Source organism: Cygnus atratus, chromosome 1, assembly GCF_013377495.2.
Source record: "Cygnus atratus isolate AKBS03 ecotype Queensland, Australia chromosome 1, CAtr_DNAZoo_HiC_assembly, whole genome shotgun sequence".
Lineage (NCBI taxonomy): Eukaryota > Metazoa > Chordata > Aves > Anseriformes > Anatidae > Cygnus > Cygnus atratus.
The window spans coordinates 184,004,765-184,027,762 of record NC_066362.1 but is presented as its reverse complement, the minus strand read 5'-3'; the positions used below and the strand labels follow the sequence as shown (position 1 = coordinate 184,027,762).

The window sequence follows — 22,998 nt, the reverse complement described above, 5'->3', positions numbered from 1 at the left end:
ACTACTGGAATAAGTCTTCAGTACACTTCAGTAGCCTAAGTGGTATATGTAAATGTGTTTCTGTTTTGTGTTCAGTTTTAAGAAGGAAACTTGAAGATCAGCAGGACATCAGAAAGCTTACAAGGAGACCAAAGCTACATGCTTAGCATTATAGCAGCTGAAATATATCATGGCATCTAAATTCCAGCTGAAGGAGTTTGCTTAGTCTTTCATTTGTTTCATAGCTCTCATGTTCTTGGAGAACACAAGTTTTTCTTTTTTCCTCGTTTGATTTTTAATATGTATTCATGCTGTATAAAGCAAATCCTGAGTTCTTTCTCTGCTGGAGAACAGCTAGTGAAAGTGTATACCGAAACTGGAGGGAGCCATAAGAGCAGTATAAATATATTTAAGGAGTTGGATACAGGAAAAAAAACCTGTATGTGTGGGATAATTAATGTCATGTGAAGACATGGTAACATAAATGCTATGAAACATGCAACTGTATGAAAGGGAGAAAATTGTTTGCCAGGGAACAAAGAGGTAAACCTTAAAGGAAAACCGAAAAATGCTTACTTTACCAACAGAGCATGAAAAGTTAAAGAGGAAGAGAGTATTCTCCAAATTTGAATATCCTCACAAAGCGAAGTGATAAAATCCTTATTTCTCAAGATTCTTAGAAGTGTAGACTGGTAAAACAGTGGAAAAACATTAGGGACAATCATGAATTGGCAAGAGGATGCATTAGTTGACCCTTTAGGCCCTTTCCAGTTGTAGAGTCTGTGTTTCTTAACGATAAATCAAGAATGAGTATAGCAGCTAATTGTTGCTGTTGTTTGTTGCTTAAGATCTTAATGAAATGCGTTTCTCAATGCCATGACATCAGGGCCAACTTTTCCCTGAGGCCTCAGAGTTCATTCTGAAAAAGGACAGGAAACTGAACTATTATTAATATTACAAATACCCCATTTTTTTCAGATCAGTTGTGCTCCTACTTGGAATGCCTGGCAGGCTTCTTATGCATTTTAATCAAGTTTTCAGACATAGGAAAAGGTTTGAGGAGCCACCAAGAAACCCCCTCAAAATTCCTACCCATTTTCCCTCTCTTCTAAGCAGAGCAATCTCTGTCTTGCACAATTAAAGAACTTCAGCTCTGTGAGTGTGAAGCAACCAAACATTTATGTTCAGCTGTCTGATAGCATCTAATATTTATATAGTGGTCCTGTAAGTCAATGCTGTGCTAAAGAAAAGATGTGTAGAGCTTACATGTGAGTATAAAATCTTAAAGCATGCTCTCTGTCCAAGTGTTCCTCATATTTGTGTAGCTTCTTACTGGCTGCACACAAAACTGTACGTGTAGATCTTTGGCAGTGGTACAGGAGGTGGATCCCATGTGATATACATGCTGGAAATGGTTTTCCCACCCTAGAGATTTTGTTAGACTTTACAGAATACATGAGGTGTGTGGAATATGGACTGTGCATCAAAGTAGCAAACTTTCAAAAGTGTTAAGAACATCAAATGTTCATTATTCATGTATTCCTTGTCGTATATTTTAAATTCATCTGAGCTGCTTTAAGCACATTTAATCTCTGATCTCGCTAATCTCATTAATTACTGTGGCACAGGTTATGAAATAATTTAAAACAGTGTGTGTAATGAATTAATCTGACATTTTTCAAAGCCATATATTGTAAGATGGCCTCTGTTTTTACTTTCAAGTGCCATATTAAATGAGTAGCCTTAATTCTTTATTAGCATATCTATTAAAAATGATTTTAAATTATTTTTTTAAGAAAAGTGAAATCTGTATTTTTTTATTTATTTTTTTTCCGCATGGGTTATTATGTAAGAAAGAGGACTAAGAAGTGCTGAAGTCACTTACGAAGTGGGTCAGTTTTAACTAGTAAATTGAGGTTTTAAGCATTGCACACACTTCCCACGGCAGTGTTCTTCTGCAAAATGAGGATGTTTTAAAGAAAACTTCCAAAGCACACTTAAAGAATGCTGCATTAAAATTTAAAAAATAAATACTTGACATTTGCAAATGAATGTATATCTGTTTGGGAAGCTGCAGTTCTGTGGGTCAGTCCCCTTTTTCCACATGAGTGAGTGTGTCCTCTCATATTCTCTCTCTTTCCCTCCTCCCTCCTTCTTTCTCTCCCTTTGCATATGTGGAGTCTCCTGTGGAACAAAATTGTTTCACATTGAGATAAGGAAAGCAGGGCTGTGGCAGTAGTTTGATCAGTCTAAAAACAACCTATAATTTGCACTTATTGATACATCTTGAATTGTGACAAAAGGTATGCCACCTTTGACAAATGTAGCATGTGATATGTTATTGATCAGTGGATGATTTAAGATCTACTTAGGCAATTTTGTTAGCTACATTTGGGCTGGTTTGGTTCGTTTTCAAAGAGACCTGTTCACCTATAGTGAACAGAATTAATACAGTGTGTGCTACGTGACAGTGGTAACACCCAGGGGAGAGCCTGGATAACGGTTTATTTTATTGTGTCTCCCTTTATCAACATCGACCTTCTCTCCAGTTAATCAGCACAAGCTGGATGAGGAATGAATGTTAGTGGAGTGACCTTTGAGGAAACAAGTCACCCGGAAATGACCATAACTTGGCCAGTCAGCTTTCACATTTTTTCCTTTCCAACCCCCCCACCTCTCCAGTTTTTGGTAACACTGACTTCCACAGAACCCCCAGTTCAGGCACTAATCTTTCATAATGCCTCTCAAACTTGTTATATTACTTTTTGAATAGCGTGTTTAGAAGGTAGCTCTGACAAAATGTCATTAAGGTGCCTTAGTGTAAATTAATGCAGTTAATGGAGGTACTCATGACTGACTCATTGACCTAGTACTGGGCTCTTGTGGAATTAGTGGATGCCAGGGGATCAACCTTTTGGGAGGAAAAGAAAGAAAGAAAAAGAAATGGCAGCTTTAAAACCTTGAAGTGAATTATATTAGAAAAGTGAAAACGTCTGTGTTGGATTTGATTTCATTGGGAGGCCATAAAATGGTATACCCTTAGCAAAACATATTAAACAGAAACGTCAGATGTGATTCAAGTGGTATACAATTATGATAGTGTTAATAGTGGTCCTCTATCACTCCAAGACATATTTTTAAAGTTTAATTTCTCAGCAGCTTGGATTTGTCACAAGCTTGTAAATTAGAACATGCATTTGGGGATGTTTTCTTATATGAAGACACAAGGCATATAATACTGTTAACTATACCTTGGGGTTTTAGTATAGCTATTAAAATAAACTAGAGATCACATTTACAGACAAGAAATGTCTGTTATAATATTCATTTTACCTTTTTTTACGCCCCTCGGTAGCTTTACTGCATCGTTCTTCATCTGAGAAGGGCCAAGCATCTCAGGCAGTTTGAAAGGTGGTGACTATTAAATGATAGAAAGCTAACCTGTCTTATTAGAAGTGTGAATGAAAGGGGAGCAGAGGAGGTTACCAGCTTGTGAAATGTCAAGGACAACTAGACAGAAATTACTGCAAATGGATTTAGATCACTAGAATCGCTATTTTTATTAACTCTTTGAACTCTAGATATTTATTGTGGTAAGAAATTACCCATGACAGGTCATGTAGTCTGAAAGATTTATTTAGATCCTTTGATACGTTTTGACAATCAAATAATAATAATAATAAAAATACTGAACTGTATCAGTTAATACAAAATTATATATCAGCTGAATGGTACACAATAACAACATGCATGTAAGTTGCTTAACTGGTCTATGAGTGTTTTTAATTTTTTTTTTCTGTCCGATATTGGTCCTGTGTCTTAGTTCCATTCATTCCCTCATTTTATGCCCACAAACTGATGTAACTTCTGAGGAAGTTTTTTTGCATGTTATTCTTGATGTTTTCCTTCATATTTTATTTTACACTGGCTGACTCAATGTTTGCCGTTTAGGAAGACAGTCTTTTGAGATTTGTCTTTCATGAAAATTTGTAGCTTGATGTAGAAACTTTACAGAAAAGAACAACTTTCTCAAAATCATGGTAGCTTCAAACAAACATGCCTTTGCACAGGCCTGGGTTTACGCTGACCTTTTACTACTCCAAAGGTAGTAAAATAAGTATATACTTATATAAATATATAATTAATATAAGTATATAATTAATATTATATTAAATATAATATATTTATAATTATAATAATAATTTACTACTCCAAAGGGTTGTCTGTATCTACCCATGTGCTTTATTAAAATATGAACTGAAACAACCCCACTTGTGAAACAAAGAAAACTCAGACTCTGGCTGAGAAAAATGTAAATAAGTTTTGAAAATAAGCCTAGCCTTTGCTAGCGTTATCTTTTCCTTCATTCTTCCAGCTTTCAGTGGCTTCTTGGTTAACACAGTTCTCTCTGGGCCCTGGTTGTCATCTTTCTGTCTCCACAGAGGTTCCCTCCTGTCTGCTCCCTGCCTTTCCCAGCAGCCTCCCAGCTCTGTCCTTGCTCACCCTTCCTCTCTCTGCTTTCCCCAGTCTGTGCTCCCCCAGCTAAGCATGCTCAGGGGCTCTGGGAAAGGGAGTATTTGCCTTTCCATCCTCACTCAGCCCTTGCTGTCAGCAACAGGTAGAAGATAATTTCTTTTTTTTTCATATTTGAAATTAATAAAGTGAAAATACACACAGAATAGATGAATGAAAGCAAATGATCTTTATATCACACTTCTCTAGGTTAGCTGTATTTTCTGTGCTTCCAAGTAGCTGAAGACACATTTTGAGGATATTTTGCAAAGATTGTCAGGTTATGGGATGCCACTTTTTTTTTTTTTTTATTTTCAGTGGGCCCTTTTTATAGTATATGTTCATTCATTATCTGGAAATGAGAAAAGGATGGATTTAACTGAACTATTTTTAAGTGGTGTGGTTACGTAGTATAGTCGATAGTGAAGACAACAAAATTTAAGAGACATTCCAGACGATATCAAAGAAAACTGAGTAGTTAATGCAAAATATGGGAAATATGTAACTGGGAAAGGTCACATGCGACATTGTTTGCATCTGCAGTAAAGGTTCAATTCATGCTAAGTAGTATTCAAGTAAGCAAACATAATTGTAGGCTGCACTAGAAATAACATTGAAGAGATTGCTGTGACTATAACAGTGGCTTTATTTAAATTTTTTGCAATGCTATATTTAGATTAGTTACTCTGATAAAAAAAAAAAAAAAGCAGATGTGTAACTGAAGTGATTAGGGTTCTAGAGAGTGCTATTTCAGGAGGATTTAGAAGTCTGGCATTGGTTAGTTTCCAGAATACAGGAATAAGACAGGTCAGGCTAAACATATACAATGCAATAAATCTTATGAAGAAAGTTAATCACATGCTTTCTATTTATTCTATTTCTATTTATGTTTGCTGCTATACCAGACAAGGGAACATTAAATTACACTGAAAGCAAATAGCAACAAAGATAAAATTTCTAAATGGAAATACCATAAAAAATATTCAGTGACTTTGATCTCTTTGTTTCAAGATAACACTGAAGTCAGAAGGTTAGGAGAATTCAATTAAACACTAGATGTGTCTCTGGGTAACTCTGCCTAAATCTTTTGTGCACGTTAGATGTAAAAATTCAGTTAGATCCTAGGATGTGTAAAACTGAAAAAGAAAAGTTGAGTTTACGTATCTTTGAAGGAATCATGAAGATGCTTGCTGTCTGAGATTACGGGTTAGCACATCACCATATTGTATTAAAAGAATAAAAAGTTAAAAAACAGTGGTGTTTCAAGCCTTCTATCCAAAATAGAAATGCACTTTATTTTAAAGTTATACTTTTTTTCACCACTAAATTCTGTTTCATTTGAATATTAATTTGAATATAGCTTTGAATAGGTAATATTTCAGTATTCTTAGGTCCTCTGGAATTTGACCTGTCTTTGAGGCTGTCATTTAGTGATTTGTAGCACATGTTGCTCTGTGGCCAGCTCTTAGTCCAAAATTAGTAGTAGAAAGCACTAGAAAGATTTGTGTCTAGTGTTCTCCAACTTTGAGGACTGTTCCTTCTTCTTTGAGCTCAGGGAACCTGAGAGTTAGTGAATCATGCTTAGGGGAAAAGTTTGCTTTTAGAACCCTGAAAACCATTAGAGGTATACAATCAAATTTAAGATTGACAGTAAAATAATCTGTTTTCTTTTAACCTTACAGGATATTCAGGACTGTTTTCTGTTTTGCTTTGCTCTGGTTACTCTTTTAGTATTTACCACATCAAATATTTTTAAACATTTTTGGCTTTTTGAAATTGCATTTTGTAATGAGCTATTCAAACTCAAACTTGTCGCATTTGGCTACTGGTTAGATATTGATTGGCAATGCATTTTAGTCTCATCTGAATTCAGATTGTTTGTAGTATATTAAAATGATGTGAAGAAGACAAGTGAATTGCCTCCCCCAAAATACTTAAATTGAACATAAATATTCATATAAATATATGTTTTTAATGAGTAAACTTGAAAGGACCATCTATGCTTCAACTGTTCTATTCTCTATGGAGTTGCAGATCAGATTTAATTAGATAAGTTAGTGTCTGCAGTGATTTTTTTTTACGCTCTGCATGTCTGCAGCCTTGAAAGGACCACAAAGAGGTTCAGGTTTCTGGTGCTGTGTCATCAGTTTTGATCATGTTACAGAACTGAATACTATAGTGCTTTTAACAATGGAATTTAGAGAATTTAATCCATGCCTGGATATTAGAAAAGAGATAGTGGAGTTCAAAGCTTTTTTCTTTTGCATTTTTTTTCAGTTCAATACTTTCTGCTAAAATAATAGACAGGAACATATGGAGATATTTATTATGTCAAAATGCATTTCTATTTAGCTATCTGGAAATTGGGAAAAACTTCTCACTCTAACTTACCTTAACTAGTATATTAATACACCACAGATTATTTAAGCTACTCAGTCATTGAATTTTGACGGTTTAAATATCATATATTTACACTTTAAGAACATCTGCTGTAGTGATATTTTTCTCTCCATGTATTTTTGAATCTTTATTACAGTAGAAATGTTCATGTACCCAGAATTTACTCCCTTATATAGGTAATCAAATTGCCACCTCTTCTTATGCATTAAAGTATATAAATAAAATCAATACAGTGTTTTATCAGCAACTTTTCCCCCTTTTTAAATAGTATAGTTAAATGCTGATTAAAACATCCCATTCATTTATAGTACTGTATAGCATCACCATACATTTTCTTGTATGCATTATTCTGAAGAGGTCTCCTTCATTGACTTGCTTTGCTTTTCCAAACTTTTGCTTTTTATGACAATAGATATGGGAAAAACAAAGAATATTGCTTTATGAAAAATTTCTGAAGTACAAGAAAACAGATCGTAAAAATTCTTAAATATATGCACAGAAACATATGCAAAATAGGAGTGCTTTCATGGGTACTACAATAGAACCTGATTCCAGCAGCACCATTTAGCATCTCTCTATAAATGTAAGGTCTCATTTTGTGTTTTCTCCTTCCTAGGAGTTAATTCCAGAGTTTTACTACTTACCAGAGATGTTCGTCAACAGCAATGGCTATAATCTAGGAATCAGAGAAGATGAAGTTGTTGTAAATGATGTTGAGCTTCCCCCTTGGGCCAAGAAGCCTGAAGACTTTGTACGCATCAACAGGATGGTAAGCAGCACTTTAATTTAGCCTGAGTTAGGACTTCACTGTTTTAACAAGCTAACCTGCTGCTGCTTTTTCATATCTTTAGAACTAGGTGTAAATAAATAAAATAGAAAGTGAAGGAAAATTTGCATTCTGTCTTACTTGATGGAACCCTTTATTTTACAATAAAATTGTGTTTTTACTCTCTCATGAGAAGGCATCAGGTGGGTGTGAGTTGGACGCTGCGGGACAGCATGAAAAAATTAAGTCTGTTTCTCTTCACTGCCTTCTACATGAGAAAAATAAAAAGTTGTTATAAATGATGATGTATTGCAAGAAATATTATGTTTCTTACTCATTGGAAGCTATGTACTTCCCATTCATCAGAGATGAACTGGAAGTGTAGAGATACAAACATTAGCCAACGACTGCAGTCTCTGAAAAAATTTTGCAAAAGAAATGCTCTGATGTAAATCATTATGAAGTCTGCAGAATTTTAGCATGAAAAAACATTTATCTGTATTGGTAGTTGGGTTTCGTGTGTGTGTGTGTGTGTTTTGTTTGTTTGTTTGGTTTTGGTTTTGTTTTTTTGCCTTTACTTTACAGATAATGATTTCCATTAATGATAGAATTAATATGTAAGTATGCTTATAGTCATTTTTAGGAAAAACAAGGTATATTCTAATGTCTAGGCCAGTAATAGTTCAATTTATGATTGTATTTTTGAAATGGATCTTCCTTAAAATGTGTCTTATCTATGTTACTTTAACAGTCTTTGAAGCTATGGGTTTCCATACAGTTGCAGAGCCATTCAGCTTGTGCATTATTCCCTACAGTGCTTTTGTGGTAATACTGGATGTCTAGCAATGTTGTTTTTCTTATGATCACTTTGGCAATTTAATTTCAAGAAATGTGTATTTAAAGAAACTTGTTCTTCAGGGGTTGGTGGAAAAATAGACATACGAAGTTCAAAAGAATAGAGGAATATTATAAAAACAAACTTATTCCTAGATGTGTGTGATTTAGAAGTGTCTGTTTGGAACAGTAAATGATTTGACATATGTACAGCAGTCTCCTAAAGAAGTGATGGCAACCTCGTCACTTGAGGCTTATGAAAAGCATTAAACAAAGCATGAGAAATGTGTTCCAGGGAGTAGTCCATCGTTGGCAGGAAGAAGCTGAACAACATTTTCCTTCTTTTTCTTGGCTGCTTTCTCTTATAGATGCATATTTTGTAACATGTTTTCAAAAGCAAGTAATTGTCACAGCTGGTGGCAATAAATTCAAGTGCAGTTTTACCAGGAAAAAAAAAAAAAAGGAAAAAAAAAGGTGTGGACTAAAAGGATCACTACCCTTTATTTCCATTCTCAAGCGTGGTACACGCAGTTACAGGTGAGCATCTCCAGGGTGCCCATGTCACTTCACAGAGCCCTTTTTCTGGGTTGTGGTTGTGCTGAAACCTGAGCTGGACGCAGGAGTAATTACACTGAAGTTGACCAGAGGTTTAGTTTTGACATCTGTAAGAACAGAAGCTTGATACCTTAGTGGCAGAGGATAAACAAACTGCCATCTTTGGGGAAATAAAATGAGAGATGCATATTGATTAATTCCTTTGGGGAAATTTTATAAAGAATGTTCCTTTTTATATCCTAGATTGTGCTTCTCCATCCTTCCACAAAGATGGAAGGATAAAAGATGCTATGTGATAAGAGATCACTTGAAGAAAATCTTTAGCTTTAGTATGTTTGATTTCTGTTGTGCAATTTCTCCTTTTTTAGAAAATAGCTTAGGAGTTCTCTATACAAAACTTTTGTTCTGGGATATTTATGGCTGTTGAAGAAAACAGATGCTTGTGTGAATTTGAAGTACAGCATTTATGCCCCTTCATGACTATAACTTCAATAAGGGCTGGTAGTTAAAAGCTGGAAATACTTCTTAAGTATTAAGCTGTAATAGCACTAATGACTGATTCCATACGTGTGTAAGTACGATAAAACTGCCATGAGTTGGATGAGCTGGTGTTAAGATTGTAGCATTTGAATTACAGGCTTCAACTAATTGAGAAATTTTCCAATTTCTAAAATCAGAAATGATCTCATTTATGTATCACACACTTCCACCCCTGTCCCCACAGATGTGAGTATCATGCCATTATTACACAGTTTCGCCTGGAGGCATCGTCTGTGTGGCCTTTCTTCATCCCAGCATCTACTTTTAGCAAGAGCGTGATCAGTAGTTGAAGTTCAGTTCTACACAGATACATACTGTCTTGAAGTGAGCAGCTTGATGAAGTTTACAAATGACAATAAAGTTGGAAATTGCTTAGAAAACAGGAGAAAGAGGCATAGATTTATTTGAATTAGATGCAGAAAATACATGGGAAATCACCTTGGGAGGAAAGAATTAAAGATATTCAATAGGAAGCAGAAGTTTGGAAACAAAAATAGTACCAAAAGAGAGCAGCAGCAAGGGAAGGGTGTTAATGAACAGCAATTAGATTAGATATCACTGTAATTCTATACAACACCAGGTAGGATCCAATGTATTTGGATGCCATCTACGGAGAATTGTTGCATCACAGTGGATGTATAGAGTTGTACCTGCCTATGGGCCTTCTGAGACTGCACCTGGAATATTGGATTCACTTCTGGGTGACTAGATGACAAAAGAAGTATTTGCATTTGGAAGCAGTTCAGAGGATAGAAACAATGTGAATAACTTCAGGATGTTAAAATAGCCCTGTATATGCATAGTTCTTTGTAAAGCTTATTACAAAGTAGCAAGTAGATAAAGTAGGATAATCCCCTTCATGAAAAATGCAGAAAATATGTGTAGAAAGAAGTCACAATTACATTTTGAAAGATAAAACATGTAATAATTTTTCAGAAAAAAAAAAAAAAGTCCTCACAACGTTTTAGTGCATAGGGCAAACAGACTGTATACTTTCATTTTGGTCACTAAAAACAGACAGGTCAAAGTAGGGAACAATTATAAAAAAATTGGAAAGTTTGACATTCCCTACGTAACATCAGAGTCCTTGTTTTGAGCTGGTCAGCAGATGTATTATTCAGTTAGGTCATCCCCAGGCCAAGCTCTGGCTGTTACACAAGAATCTATCTCCAGAAAAAAAGCTAGCCCGGGTGTGGTGCTGACGTGTAAAACACAGCAAGCTTGTGCAAGTCTGGAATTTCTACAGCAGCTTTGCAAAGCGAGTAGAGTGCAGGTTTACAGGAAATCCACAGAAAATTGAAGAATATTTCAAGTAAGTGTTACCCTGATCCCTTGTCCAATGAAGTCAGTAGTAGTCATTTCATTACACTGGAAAGGATCCTATGTGGTACTGTGTCACGTAGAGTAGGAACTCCTTTTTCCTTAGCTGACAATATTTTAATCTGTTCATACATATTTTTTGCTTGCTGACAGCATATATAAAGCATAATTTTATGTGGGAATAAATACAAATCTTTTTATAAGGCCTACTTGCTCATTTTCTTTTAGTAACAGCAATAATTTCAACATTTCATTTTAAGGCTTACCAAAGCAAGCAGAAAACAGCCTAGCAAACACCACAGAGACAGTGACGTGAAAGGACATATATTAACCAATTGATTAACAAGCTTTACTAAAATTCTGTTCAGATTAATAAATGGAAGGTAGGTTTGGGGTGTTTTATTCAATTTTTCAGTCAGGTGTTATACATTTCTAACTAAACACAGAAATAGAAGTGGAAATTGATTTCCATCAAAGGAGATGCCTTTAAGCTTTGGAAAATTAGACTAGTTATAAACATTGGAAAAGACAGTCCCGTTATGTTTAAGACCTACTGCAGCAGATTCTAAAGCACTCAGTGTATACATCAGGGATTGTTGTAGCAGTTTTATTTATCCATACAAAGCTAGACTGATTACTACAGACTTACTCATGAAACATTAATAAAGCACTATGTTCAATGCTAACATGATTATGGTCTGACCTCAGTGATGGCACAAAGGACAGAGGCAGAAAGTGTGCCTGATAACATTACCCTAATGCTGGGCTCATCAATCATAATCTCCCAGTTTACCAGGAAAAAAAAAAAAAGGGGAAAAAAAAAAAAAAGCACACATAAAACCTTCCACAGATGTGCATCTGTAGTCCTGCTCAGCTTCTCAATCCCCACAGACTTGGAGCAGTCCTGAGAGCCAGAAATAGAGCATATTCAGTCAGTAAGTCAAGCATGTTAAATCAAGGCGGGGAACACCACTGTGAAACACTGAAGCGGAGCTTTTATAATAACTGTTCTTTAGTTTGGAAACAAAAGATGCAATATTGTGTAATTCAAAGTTAATTATAATGATATTTTCATTATGAGTTAGGCACATATTAAATTACAAATTACAGTGTTGAGTAAAATGCATTCACATAAATTATTTTTTGAAAGCCTAAATGGTGTCCTGTTTTTGTTATACATATTTTGTTCCTATTACATAACTGTTACTAAGATTGAATTTTCTTTCTGTCTTTGAAATGATTTATTTACACTCTTCTGCTGCCAATTACATTTTTGTACAGTTCCCTGGCTATTGAGAAGCATGCATAGTATTTCATAATTAAAAAGCTTCTTGAATAGTCATTAGATACTTCTATTATGAAATCTCTGTTCTGCGAGGATCTGGAAGATTTATCTTTTCTGCTCACCATTCAGCAGCAGCTGACATTCCTTTCTTAGCAGATAAGCAGTAGATAAGATTTTGTATTATTTCATCACTAGTAGCTTGTTTGATTTTTTTGTGTGTATAGCCAAGGTTTGTCCTTAATACAATTAAACTCATTCAGCTCACAGGGGTTTCAACCAAACTGGGAAATCACTGGGATTTTTTTTTTTTTGAAACTTTGTATATCACTGAAGAATCTATTTAAATGTCAAAGCTGCACACGTAAAGGATGTTTCTGTGCAAACATCCCTTAATAACCCAAATATGTACAATGCTCTTCAGTCTCACTTTTATTAAAAGAGTACTTTGCTTAAACAAAGAGAACTAATTCCAGATATCAGTATTTCCTTTTTACTCTTATAATCAGATTAGAAAGAGTTTACTCTTATAATCAGTACAAGAAATGCTACATGAGTAAAAGAAATATTAGGCTGAGAGAATCTGTACATTCAGTGCTTTTCTCTTCTCAGGACACAAAAATACCTGGCTAAATGCAAAATGCCCATGTGCTAGATAGGTGTTGGAATAGCTTACTCTATAAATATAAATTTATTTATAATAAATGTAGAACTCCAGATACTTTACACAACACATGGTTTGAATAAAAATAAAAAATAGTGCCTCCTACTGGAATCTCTATAAAACATCATTATAACTCCAAATTAGGATGATAGAAGAGGAAACTGTGCTGCCTTCGTACTGCACAAAGCTCGGAATTTAAGGGGGAGAAATTTAGTGTAAGTACAATTACCTAGGTTTCTTAAGCCAGACATCTAGTGGAAAGTGTAGATGTTCAGATGTTCCTGGTTTAATGTTATGGAGGAGTGATTTATGAAATTCCTACATTTGCCCAGAATTGAAATTGAAAATAGCTGTAGAACTTGATCTCACTAAGCAGTAACTTGGCTAATATTTACTTTATTTAGCTTATACATAAGCATCAACTCACTAATTTATATTTATATTTTACAACAGTTACAGGTCAGATTTTCAGCCTGTGGAACATGTGTGCATATACTTGCATGCAAACACATAAGAAACACAGTACCTTTGCTTCAAAATATTTATCTTTATCTCACAACATTTTTCTATTGTCAATTATAATAGAAAACAAAAAAAAAGGATATCAGCTTATTTTTGTTTAACAGTGAGAATCTTTTTAAAGGACATAAATAATGCTATATCATTATTAATATATATGTGATATCAGTAATATACATATATAATATACCATAGAAAATACTATTCTGTACTATATAGAATCACATAGAATCACAGAATCATATAATATCCTGAGTTGGAAGGGATTTACGAGGACCATCAAGTGCAACTCATGGCTCCACACAGGACTAATTAAAATCATCACAGAATGGCTGAGATTGGAAGGAACCTCTGAAGGCCCCTGGTGCCACCCCTGCCCAAGCAGGGACACCCAGAGCAGGCTGCCCAGGACCACGTCCAGGCGGCTTTTGGAGATCCCCAAGGAGGAGACCCCACAGCCTCTCTGGGCAGCCTGTGCCAGGGCTCCGTCACCCGCCCAGCACAGAAGTGCTGCCTGGGGCTCAGAGGGAGCCTCCTGGGTGCCCGGCTGTGCCCATGGCCTCCTGTCCTGGCACTGGGTACCACTGAGGAGAGCCTGGCGCCGTCCTTTCTGCACCTTCCCTTCAGGGGTTTAGGGACATGGATGAGATTCCTCTGAGCCTCCTCTTCTCCAGGCTGAGCAGTCCCAGGTCTCCCAGCGTCTTCTTACAGGAGAGATGCCCCAGTAGGGACTGGGTGAAGGGTCACCATCTTGGTTGCCCTACATTGGACTCTTTCCAGTATGCCCAGGTCTCTTTTGCATGTGGGAGCCCAGAGCTGGACACAGCACTCCAGGTGCAGCCTTACCAACACAGAGCAGAGAGGAAGGATCTCTCTTGACCTATTGATTATACTTTGCCTAATGTAGCCAAGAATACCATTAGCCTTCTTAGCAGCAAGGGCACAGTGATGACTCATATTCACCAGGACATATATAATTATATAAGTAATAATTATTATTTTTCTTTTTTGATTGTTTGTTTAGTCATATTTCAGATTGAAGGTATGCTCACAAAATTAATGTCCCCAGTATATTTTAAAGCCACAATCTTCTTGAATACCATCTTCTGTAGGGCCATCAACAGCTTATCTTAAAGATTTTTTTTTTCTGCATGTTGTTACTATTGTACCTACAAATTATATTTACACAAAAATTCTCTCACCCTATTCCCCACTGAGCATTGCATATTCATGAGAAACCAAACCATGTACTGTTGACAGTGACGCACTCATAAATTTTCAGGAGGGACCTGTGTGGAGGGGCAGCAGCCCGTCTCTGCCAAATCCCCATCGCAGTAGTCCTCCACCACAGAGACTGGCAGGTATTCCCCTTGCCAGACCAAACATCCTCACAGCCTCCCCTTTGGGCTTCACCCCTTACAAATTTCCGCAAATCCTGTGTTGCATTTCAGCATACAAACCTTTAAAGCATTAGACCTCTAAACATAGTACAATAAATCTGCTTAAAGCAGAAGACAGGACACGCTGCAATGGAAAAGTAGCTCATTTATGTAGTAAGTTATTAAAGAACAGTTCATCCATGTGAAATAGAAGTTCTTCAGACCTGCCAGGGTCACTGAGACCTTCTCGGGAATGACAAGCTGCTGAGTAGGGGCTGGTCATGCAATCTGAACCTGCCTCAGGGAAACATAACTTAGGCATTCAATTCTCCTAACTACTATGTGGGAGAGGATGTTAGAAAAGATAATGGGTGAAATATGCTGATTTGACCCAAGCATGTTTTTTTTCAAATTTACTGTCCAACCTTTAAATAGTCTACTTTTATCTGAAAGTTTTGACAGTTCCCTAAAATGTTCTGCATACTCTAGAAATAAAGATGCTATTTTTGACCAAAGCAAATGCCTAACATTTCCTTTCCATGAAGTACTTTTTAATAAATAAATAATAGATATTGCTGCAAATGAACATTATAAATATGCAAAGTTTGGAGGAGAAAGAGAACAGTTGGTCTGCTTATTGTAAGTTGGTCAGAGATGGATGCTGGAATGGATGGATACAGCAGGCTTTAAATTCTGTTTTAAATTTTCTTACGTACAAAGGGACATTAAAAATTGAGCATTTAAAATTTAGGAAGTGCTTTATTTATGATTGCCATCGCATGTGTAATTTTATCCTTGCATGCTATCATCCTGCATACTAAATGAGGTAAAAGTCCTATGAAAAATATTATATGAGATCGTGCAGTAACTAACTATATCATGTTGCATACATGCAATAAAATATAATCACAGATCTGGCATTTCTAATTATTTATGGGGTGACACACTTTGAAACCAAATACTATTAGTCTAATAATATTTAGTGTTAAATAGTATTAACGCTATTTAAATAATATTAGTCACAATTTGCATGTGATAGCCTCTGATTTTGAAAAGGGAACAACACATTTTTATACATTTCTCTGCAACATTTGTTTGTAGTTTCTTATACAGTCCTGAACGTCAGCCCTTGAAAACTGAGTTCCATGTCAGCTATTAAGCCTCAGCCTTCCCATCGATTTTCCTCAGAAATAACATTCACTGATTTTGACAGAAAAGAGTCCAGATTTCCACCATGCCATAGAGAGTTCTTCTTCCACGTGGAGCATTAGTGGGAACATCTGAGGAATGATTGCATGGTTATCTGGGGAGGCAGACACGGCTGGTTTTCTCTGCTGGCTGCTGTTCCTGCCTGTGGGGTGGTGGGCAGGGGGCTGCTGCTGGTGGGCAGTGTGTGACATGGTACTCTAGTGTCTGGTGATTATTACTTATTCAAGTTGCTTCCTTTTGATATAAATTAATACAATGAAAATACATTTTTACAAAGTTTATCTCCCTATGAAATTTAAACTTTCCTGGGGCAGACATGAAACCTTGTCCTAGGTGGAAAGTGTTTCCACTGAGTAGTGGCACTGTGCTAGAAACAATTGAGGAATTAGGATTTCTCAGGAGAGAAACCAAAGCAAGACAAAGAAAACAAAACAAAACAAAATAACACAAAAAAACACCAAAAGTCACAATCTGAGAATTAAAAGTATTGGATAATGTAACATAGAGGGTTCCTGCCAGCTCTACCTGTTGTGTGTAGTCAGTAACAGTAAGCCTGATATGTATGTTTACGTAACACATTGTATTAAAGCTAATATTTATTTATTTGTTTATTTTTAAGACAGAGATAGACTCTCTTCAGTGGTGCCCAGTGCCAGGACAGGAGGCAATGGGCACAGCTGGGCACCCAAGAAGCTCCCTCTGAGCCCCAGGCAGCACTTCTGTGCTGGGCGGGTGACGGAGCCCTGGCACAGGCTGCCTGGAGAGGCTGTGGGGAATCCTCCTTGGGGATCTCCAAAAGCCGCCTGGACGTGGTCCTGGGCAGCCTGCTCTGGGTGTCCCTGCTTGGGCAGGGGTGGCACCAGAGGCCTCCAGAGGAGCCTTCCAACCTCCACCATTCTGTGATTCTGTACTTCATTTTCTTCTAACTGTATAATTAAAAGTTAGTTCCCAGAGCTAGGAACTGAACCTCACCTGCTCTGATCAAAGAGAAAAAGGTATACAACAGTGTACAAAGGCAGGACTGTGGTGTATTTTGGGCAAAGACACATATAAAAACTTTGTTAATGGAACAAAAATCTTTTTACTACCAGTTCTTGTTTATCAGACCTTCTCTGAAGGTAGTGTTGGGAATGAAGGAATGAGTGTGCCAGCATGGCATATTAAATAAATTCTCAGTCAGCTAGTCTGGTAGAGGGGTAAGGAGAAGCTGTATAATGCATTCAGACTTGAAAGCTCCAGTTCAGGCAGCAGTATCTGCTAAGGATGCCAATAATGTCTGATAAAGGTATGTTAATTGCATCAGACTCAACGGTAAGGCTGTCGTCAATTTCCTCTGTCTAATATTAATCTCTTTCCATATGCTGAGCAACGGAGTGGCAATCCTTGAAGCCATTTTTAAACTAGCTAGTCATGGCCTGTCTTTTCCCCGGTGAGACAACCTCATATCAGAAATGAGTGTGAAAAATGCTCCTCTCCTTTGAGAAATTAGTCACAATTCACACAACGAGTTCAGAACCTCATTTTGCCGATACAGCTTTTTAATCCTCAAGTTTCCATTTTAGATATAAAGATAATTAGAACTAGTTGGAAAATGAGCTGGGAGATTGGGTTTATGAAATTGTTTTCCTACTTTCATCAGTTTCTCTGGACAAATTAGCTGACTTATTTGACAAGCCCAAAAATTAATAATTAAAACCCTTGCAGCTAGAAGAAAGCCAGTAGCTGAGAAGAAAATTAGCTTGATATAAAGCTGAATGAAAGAAGAATATTTTTTTAGCTTTTCTCTCATGATATAATTCTGGTTTTTAATATTTGAAGGATTTCAAATATACCGAATAAGCCTGAACAGGAAATGTAGATACCTATTATGTTTCTTCAGTTAACAAGACATGGTAAGGCATAACTTAAGCATGAAACTGCAGGATGGAATTTACCTCCTAACTCTAAATTTCACTTACAGGCTCTGGAAAGTGAGTTTGTGTCATGTCAACTTCATCAGTGGATTGACCTTATATTTGGCTACAAGCAACGAGGACCAGAAGCAGTGCGTGCGCTCAATGTTTTCCACTACCTAACATATGAAGGCTCTGTGAACCTGGACAGTATCACTGATCCTGTCCTCAGGGAGGTAGGTGTTTCTGCCATTTCATTCTAAAAACTGCTGTCATCTCACAAGAAATGGTACTTTTTCCATCTTTCACTGCTGCAGAAAATTGTGGGCCCTAGGTGACTTCTGAAGCAAGTATTAGTAAGCTAGCAATAAAACAGACGTCCCAAAGTATTTTGTTTGCTTGGAATTACTAATATATTTTACGGTCAGTTATGATATGGAAAATTGTAATATAATATATATTCTGTAATTTATATTCTGCTGCTTTTTATAATTTATTTTTATTAAGTTCACTTAATAGAACCAAGAAACTAAAGAGAAAAACTACATCACAGTCATAGGAAAAAATCTCACCTTTTCAGTCAGATAATATAGGAGAAAGTTTATATGTGAATAAGAAAATATTTGCTAGATGGGCAATGGAAATGATTCAGATTACTCTTCTGTTAATCGTGTAAAGCATAATCAAAATGTTGCCAAAATAGAAAGTGTTTGCTATTTGTTGTACATACAAACATTTATGTTTGTATATATGTGTGTAATATATGTACGTGCACAAATAGAGTGTGCATTTCAAATTTATCAGTAAATTTTAAGAAAATTTTTCTAGTTACCTTGATATATGTTTCCCTCCAGTGACTGTATTTGTTTTTAGTAAGACTATTAATTTGAATGATTATTTCTCAAATATCATCCATTCGTTGGATAAAACAATTGAAATGAGGTGGAAAGTGTGAAGAAGCAACAGCTGCTAGATGAGTACTGCTGTGATGAAGCTGTACACACAATCTTCCATTCCCCCAGATAGCTACCATCTGCTGTATGTAAAACAGTAATAATTTATACATTGCCAGGCGAAGCATTATTGTTTGCTTGTTTGTTTGTTTGTTTTTACATCTTGGAGACAGAAATCTACAGATTTCAGAAAGAAATAGGTTCTAGGAAGCATTTACATTCGACTTCATATTGGGTTTTGTCATGTTGCTTTCTAATAGTGAGTTGCATCTTTCTACCTATGGTGCTTTTAGAAGAGTAGAACAAAAAAACTCATTCATACCCTTAGGCTGCTATAGCTGTATTTTCATCCCATGCGCTGCAAAGTTAATATTCTATAAACAGTATTTGCTTAGTTTTACAAATGGACAGAATTGCATTGATCCTGCTGCCTCAAATATTTAATGTTAACATCTACAAAATTGTTTTCTGCATTTAAATCTGAGCATAAGAAGAGTCAAAAAGGTACAAAACTATAGATACAAAGGAGCAATGTTTTTTTAAGTATAAAACAGGTGTCAAGCAGCATGAATACAAGGGATTTGCATGGCTTAAGGTCTTGATTTGCATGGGCAGACTCCTACGTCTTGACTTTAAAGGTCTGCTCCCACAGGGCAGCTTGTAGGATTGAGGTCTATCTGTCGGTCTGTGCACCTTATTTAACATCTCATGACATGATGAAACTCTTCAGCTCTCCTGTGGCTCTACTTACATGCATAACTTGTCATCAGAAATTTCAAGAAATTCATGGATGTGTTTTTGTGCACTCACTTGTACATCTAACCCATGCCCTGTCAGTCACTAGCATATAAACCTCTTCTTAGGCTTTTATTTATGCCAAGCAAACTTATGAAAGCACAACTTTATCTTTGACACAAGTAAGATTAGTAAATAAAATACATTGCTAGTAATGAGAAGACAAAATGTCTAGAAAAAAAATTCTCTGAATTTTAGTTTTATGCATATATATAAAGTTTTATGCATATATGTAAAAGTAGTATGTTTTCTCCTTCAACAGAGCTCTGACATTGGGGGTTTGTGGTTTGGTACAAACAGGTTAAAATATTTTTATTTGTTTTTAATTAGAAGTTATAACACATGTAGATACAGACAGATCTAGAACCTTTTTCTGTTTCTTTGGGCTCTGTTTATGAGAGTAAAAAATACATTCTCTGTTCAGTAATAAAGCATTTGACTTCTTGATGATCTAGTAGATCAGGTATTTGGATATTTTCTGTTACAAGTATATATATGCCGTCTGGTATATTTTTTCATTGACACGTTTTTTTCTTATTCTTGCTTCTAGTAGATATTCCAGAAAGTAAATTAAAAGCAAAAAGGATCTTTTAAAGCTTATGAAGACCACTTAGAAATACAGAAATGTAAAGATAGAAACACTAGACTGTATACAATTAATGATAACAATTGTTTAATGTTTTACAGTGGCAGGTGGTGCTGTCTGGTTTCTTGGAAGCATTAACTTAAAAATTGAGCTTTGCAGTTATCCAGGAAAATTCATATCTCATCCTCCAAGTTCTCTTATTTATTTTCTAAATAAACTGGAACACTTGTTTTGTTACCCTGAAGATGGTGAACGTTCTCAATAAATGACACTGAAATAAGCAAATACATACATGTTTATTGACAGCTGCCCATGGCCTCAGATACGGCAGTAGACTCTTCAATCTGGGGCCATAACTAATGTTATATGCAACTGAGTCCCAGCAGAACCTGTTCAGTGATATGGGGCTCCAAATAAAACCTCAAATCCGGGTTTTGAGCTGGTTGAAGGACATCATTAAAAAAGGTAGAACCTGGCGACCTATTTTTGCTATACCTTGGCCTTTTTGCTTGACCCTTTTCTTGAGCACCTCATTTAACCACTGAGGAATATATTGCTCTTAGCTTTCTGTTAAGAATGATAAAGGTGTAATTTCAGTAGCCATCTGACTGGAGCGAAAATATATTTAATGATGATATAGCTCATCCATTACCCACATCTTTATCCCTCATGTGCAGGAGCCCTGAAAGAACTCTAATTTTTAACACTGTACAAATGTCCATCCTGTGCTGTTTTACCTTTTGACCTATATAGTATAAGAGTGTTTCTGGCTTGCTTTCATTGTTTTCTATTTTGCAAATTCAGAGTGGATGAAACAAGAATGGTGGGATTGCATTAAATTTTAGATTACAGAAGTCTATGAAATCCCATACATCTGTCCATGTAATAACTCTTCGGGAACTTAAGATATGCACTTATGGGTAAAATAAACTGATTTCATTTAACACACTGATTTTGATTTTTCAAAAACCTTTGCCATTTTCTGGTAGCACAAAACAAACAAACAAACAAACAAACAGTAAAATGGTAAAACAAGAGCAAAATTAAAGCCTTAATTTAAATGCTCCACAGAACATATAAACCTGAATTTTGTTTTTTAGATCTTTAATGATTAGAAAATGGGAAATTCTCTGGGTCTGTCAGTTATAGTAGCCTCTCGTAATCTACATGATGCAAAATTGTTTTCATATTGTAATAAGGAGGAGAAAAAATGTGTAGCAAAATAAATATTCTTTAGGCCCAAAATTGATTATTCTTTTTCTTTTTTTTTTTTTTCATTGCAACCATTTACCTATTTTTTTCTTTTCTCTTCTTTTTCTTTTCTTTTCTTTTCTTTTCTTTTCTTTTCTTTTCTTTTCTTTTCTTTTCTTTTCTTTTCTTTTCTTTTCTTTTCTTTTCTTTTTTCTCTTCTCTTCTCTTCTCTTCTCTTCTCTTCTCTTTTCTCTTATTGTCTTTTTTCTTTTCTTTTTTCTTTCCTTTTCTTTTCTTTTAATGTAAAAGCAGTGAGGTGAAAGCTAAAACTTGAAGAACAGCTTAAGGATATTGATTCATTCTTACTTGACAGGTGAAGTCATGGTTGCAGCACTAACCACAGCAATTACAGCATTAAAATGTCAAGAAATTAGAGGTCAGAATAACAGATAATTTTCTTCCTTTTGTCAGATTAAAAATTGACATTCTTTGACAGCACAGGATCTCTGGCTGAGAAAATTATGACAGCTTAACTCATCTTGTACTTGTAAAGCAGTAATTGATAATGAACTTTACCATGACAGTCTACTCCTGTGGAGAAACATGACAGAACATCTCTGGTACAAAGCCTGTATCTCTTTTTAATATGTAAACAGTAGTTACATTGGACGTTAAATGTTATTTGGAATTGTCTTTACTGTTAGTTTACATCATAATCCAAGTCCATTCCACTGGACAGATTCTGCTGACTTCAGAGTGTTGATGCTAAGAATGTTAATGCATAAAGAATAATATCTGCAATATAGTCTGTATTATTGATTTATTTATTTAGGAAAATATAATTCCTCTTCTGTTTTTCTCCAGAATTTCTATAGATTTCAGGAGCCTCATTTTTTCCCAATTTCTGCTTATCTAAGTTGAAATACCTAGAACAACGTTAGGATTTTTGCATAAACCAAGCATCTGAATGCCTGGAAATCTGAACAATATAAAATCAAAAGTTGTCTTTTTTTTTTTTTTTTCAAGTTAGGAACTTGTATCTGCATGACACAAAGTGTTATGGCTGAAAAGGAACAGTATAGTCATACTGGTCATTAGGAATTGCAACAGAAGAGCTAAAATTATTTTTAACACACCTTATAAAACAAACTTAAAATAATGTAATGGGAATGTTCAGATAGTGTATATTGGATTAAGCCTATATAATACCAAAAGTATACAGAATTACAGAATCTTAAGTATTGCCTCATGGAAAAGTAATATTTCAGTTTTTTGTTTGTTTTGTTTTAATTACTGATTTTTTTTTTTAGACATTCATCTTGTTTGGGATTAGAAATGTTCCAAAAAGTCAAGTGAAACATTATATTACACAGCTATTGGTTTGCTGTATGCTTTAGGCTAACTTCTTGTCTTCCTTATGTTCAATGTGAGCTGCAAATACAGCTAAGCTGTACAGCATGGTAACTATCCTGCAAGCGTGCTGCACCTTCAGCAGAAGCTTGCATTCCCCTAGTCCAACAGGGATTGTAAGCGTGTAGGAAAGCAAGGCAGTGAGAAGCGACTGGGCTCAGATATTTGTTCTGAACAGCCACCTGTCAAAATACCTGAGCGTACTTGCAACT

General features: G+C 35.7%; 1 protein-coding gene across 1 annotated transcript in view; it reads left to right on the top strand.

Annotated features, from left to right (window-relative positions):
* Positions 1–22,998, top strand: part of NBEA (neurobeachin) — a 516,634-nt gene that overhangs the window by 450,683 nt on the left and 42,953 nt on the right. Inside the window, exons 47-48 of the mRNA XM_050714797.1 lie at positions 7,508–7,660; positions 17,920–18,087. Of these exons, the coding sequence (XP_050570754.1) occupies positions 7,508–7,660; positions 17,920–18,087 (321 nt within the window). The remainder of the gene's footprint in view (positions 1–7,507; positions 7,661–17,919; positions 18,088–22,998) is intronic.